Source organism: Triticum urartu, chromosome 7 (assembly GCF_003073215.2).
Source record: "Triticum urartu cultivar G1812 chromosome 7, Tu2.1, whole genome shotgun sequence".
NCBI lineage: Eukaryota > Viridiplantae > Streptophyta > Magnoliopsida > Poales > Poaceae > Triticum > Triticum urartu.
Genome location: NC_053028.1, coordinates 124,651,793 through 124,655,554, shown reverse-complemented (window position 1 = coordinate 124,655,554; position 3,762 = coordinate 124,651,793). Strand labels below are relative to the sequence as shown.

The window sequence follows — 3,762 nt, the reverse complement described above, 5'->3', positions numbered from 1 at the left end:
CCAGCTGGCGCCGCCTCCACATCCGCCCAGCAACGCCGCCCCCTTCCCTCCGTCGCCCTCCGCCGTCGTTTTGCCGCCGGGGAGCAAACTGCTTCCCACCGCCGCTTCCCCCACCGCACAGCTGCCCGTCTCCAAGAAGCCGCCTCACCGCCCCTGCCACATCCGAGGGGCACTCTCGTCGGACGTCGGCACACTCGTCAGACGCCGGCAGGGCAGCTAGCTGGTCTGTGGGCGCCGCGACTCCCCTCGTCGGCCGTCTCCTTCGTCGACGCTCGCAAGCTGTTCGACAGTTTGCCAAGGTACGAAATGGACTCCGCCGACGAGTTCTTTTTCCACAATTTCCTTTGCGACTCCGACGATTCGTCGTCCGACGACGAGGAGGAGATATTGGCTGTCGTGTTGGTTCATCGCCACCTCAACAGCCAGCGTCCGTTGTTTCGTGGCTCCATTCCAGGCCACCTTCCGGCGTTGAATCGCAACCGAGAGAGCGGGCATTTCCTTCTCTGGAAGGACTACTTTGATACAACAAACCCGTTGTTCAAACATCACAAATTCCGCCGCCGGTTCCGTATGAGTAGGCATGTTTTCAACCGTATTAGAGAGGGAGTGGTCGGCTATGATGGCTACTTCGAGTGCAAAGAGGATGCCGTCGACAAGATTGATTTCTCCTCTTATCAGAAATGCACTGCCGCCATCCGAATGCTTGCATACGGAGTGCCCGGTAATCTCATTAACGAGTATGTCCGTATGAGCGAGTCTACATGCCTAGAGTCCCTGTATAAGTTTCTGCAAGACTGTGATTGTTGTGTTTGACCTTGAGTACTTGAGAGAGCCGACAGGTGAAGATACAGCCCGTTTGTTGGCGATGAATGCCAGCAGGGGCTTCCCGGGGATGATTGGCAGTATAGACTGCATGCACTGGGAGTGGAAGAACTGCCCTTCTGCTTGGCAAGGGTAGTATAAGGGACATGTCAGGGCTTGCACTGTCATACTAGAGGCCGTGGCGTCTCAAGATCTCTGGATCTGACACTCTTTCTTTGGCATGGCTAGATCACATAATAATATCAACGTGCTTCAGCGCTCGCTGGTGTTTGCTAGGCTTGCCGAAGGCAACAGCCCACCGGTGAACTTTACTGTCAACGGCCACAACAACGACAAAGGATACTATTTGAGTGACGGTATCTATCCTCAGTGGACCACTATTGTCAAGACAATACCCAACCCTGTCGAAGAAAAAAGGAAAAGATTTGTCCAAGAGCAAGAGAGTGCTAGGAAGGATGTCGAGCGTGCCTTTGGTGTTTTGCAATCTCGATGGGGCATTGTTCGGTATCCTGCTAATACTTGGAGCACGCAGAAACTATGGAAGGTGATGACTGCTTGTATGATCATGCATAATATGATCGTAGAAGACGAGCGTCCGGAACGTCTGTACAATCAAGGCTTTCTGTTTCAGGGTGAGAATGTTATGCCTGAGCATGGAGTAGCGGCAACATTTGAGCAGTTCACTCAGTTTCATGAAGACATGCGTGATTGGGAAACTCACGTGCAATTGCAGAATGATTTGGTTGAGCATATGTGGACTCATATTGGCAACCAATAGATGTATCTTTTTTTATTCGTTTGCAAAACTATGTGAAACATTTTTATTTGTATTTGGCTTGTAAAACTATACTATTTATTTGGGCGGCCGAACTATTTGGCTTGTTTTAAACATTTTCATTTCACAATATCTTTGAATGCAAAATCAATGTAAAATTGGACGGCTAGCCGGCCATGCCTGCATATATGGATCGACGCGTTGGGCGCGCTGCCGACCCATATCAAAAACAGGGCGGACGGCCGATCCAAACAAATAAAAAGCGGACGAAATCGCCGTCCGTTTGGGTCGCCCGTTGGAGTTGCTCTTAGCACATGTTCCAAGACAGGTAGGTGCGGTTGACACTTGAGGCCACTTGATGCACTCTGCAGTCTCCACTCGGTTTGGCCAGGCAGGCAACAAGTGCATCATGCATGCCACAGCCCACAGCCCACAGCTGTATGTCCGAGCCGTGCCCGGGCAAGCCACACTCGAATCAAGGCACTATTATTTTATGCTAACACTGTACGCCCAAGGCAAAGACGCAGCGTCAAGTCGACTACCTTAGTAGGAGTAGCACACAGGATGCTTCCTTGCTTGGATTTTCTTACGCTATTATTTGCTCCGTATGCATTATTGCCAAACGTACGACCGCGGATTGTATATGCCACTGTTTTGTCAGAGTATCGCTGTGATGTGAACGTAATGCTTCATTACTTGTGTTCCACCAGTAAACAAATCCATGGACGAGGCACACACTGTTTTGGGCTGTGGCTTTGCGTCCTATAAGTAGAAGTATCCCGTCGGAGCATCGACCAGACCAGTGAGCGCAGCACACAGATCAGCACTCAGCAACAAGCCTCGCGTCGCAAACCAAACCATCGACCGGAGGAACCGACTGAGCTAGGAGGAGGTTCGCGGAGAAGCTAGCCGTACGTGGCAATGGTGAAGACCGCGGCAGCAGGGAGCAATGACGGTGGCGCCGTGGCGGCGAAGCAGCAGCAGCAGCAGCTTGGTGGGAAGATGAGGACGTACAAGGGGGTGCGGATGAGGAGCTGGGGCGCGTGGGTGTCAGAGATCCGGGCGCCGGGGCAGAAGACGCGGATATGGCTCGGCTCCCACTCCACCGCCGAGGCCGCCGCGCGCGCCTACGACGCCGCGCTGCTCTGCCTCAAGGGCGCCGCCGCCGCCGCCGACCTCAACTTCCCCGTGCGCTTCCCCTTCGACCTCCCTGCCGCCGCCATGTCGCCCAAGTCCATCCAGCGCGTCGCCGCAGCCGCCGCCGCCGGGGCCAGCGCTAATGCGTTCGACTTCGCCGCCGGGGCCGACGACAGTCCCAGCGCTGATGCCGTCGACTTCGCCGGTGCCGACGACTACAGCGCCGGCGCCGTCACCCCGGAGTACTGCAGCTCCTCCAGCAATAATGCCTCGCCGGTGAGCTCCCCGGAGACGGCTAGCAGCGGCGCCGCCGACCTCGACGGCGTAGACCTCCTGGGTTACGGTTACAGCCAGTGCTCGCTCGCGGAGATCGAGGCCTTCTTCCAATCGCCCAAGTGCATGGAGTACGCCATGATGGACCCGTGCAGCGCGTTCTTCGCTCCGTCGCCGATGGCCATGGAGGACGAGTGCAGCTGGGAGGAAGGAGGCGACATTGCGCTCTGGAGCTTCTCAATGGACTGAGCTGGAGTCCGGCAAGCCGGAGCACCGATGAAACTGACAACTCAAGCGAAGACCACAACTGGTCATGCATGGTGATAACTATACTTGATTCCATATAAAAATTGATGTGATTCTTTGTACACAGCAACAATAAGGTAGTTGAGCGTTGTGGGGGGAGCTCTCGTGGAGCTACATGTTTTAAGGCAGCTTCCATGGAGTTAACCTCCCTTCAATTGCTTGTTACATCCATGTTAAAGAACCTGCTTTGCAATTGCAAGCATATACTCATTTCTTTTGGAACAACGGGCCCTCTCGTCAACTGTGTGGGTGTCTGGACTATTCACTTCGAATGATAAGGGATTTCAGTAAGGTTTTCATGCTTATCCAGAAGAGTGCACCGCTACAATTTTTGTGCGGATTTTTGAAGCTTTATTTGGAGTTGGACTCGGCCACAAGGACATTTAGGGGGTTAATTCTTTTTCACACTACATGGGAGGAGGGGGTCAATTTAATCATGCCCCCGTAAA

At 53.7% G+C, this 3,762-nt stretch overlaps 1 protein-coding gene across 1 annotated transcript; it reads left to right on the top strand.

The window, feature by feature from the left end:
* The first annotated feature begins 2,384 nt into the window (after positions 1–2,384).
* LOC125521868 (ethylene-responsive transcription factor ERF014-like) lies at positions 2,385–3,375 on the top strand. The gene has a single exon (XM_048686932.1). The coding sequence runs from the start codon at positions 2,519–2,521 to the stop codon at positions 3,254–3,256; it is 738 nt and encodes a 245-aa protein (XP_048542889.1). The 5' UTR covers positions 2,385–2,518; the 3' UTR covers positions 3,257–3,375.
* The last annotated feature ends 387 nt before the right edge of the window (positions 3,376–3,762 follow it).

Excerpts from the sequence above, each read along its gene's own strand:
- LOC125521868 (XM_048686932.1), top strand. The coding sequence starts at position 2,519 with ATGGTGAAGACCGCGGCAGCAGGGAGCAATGACGGTGGCGCCGTGGCG.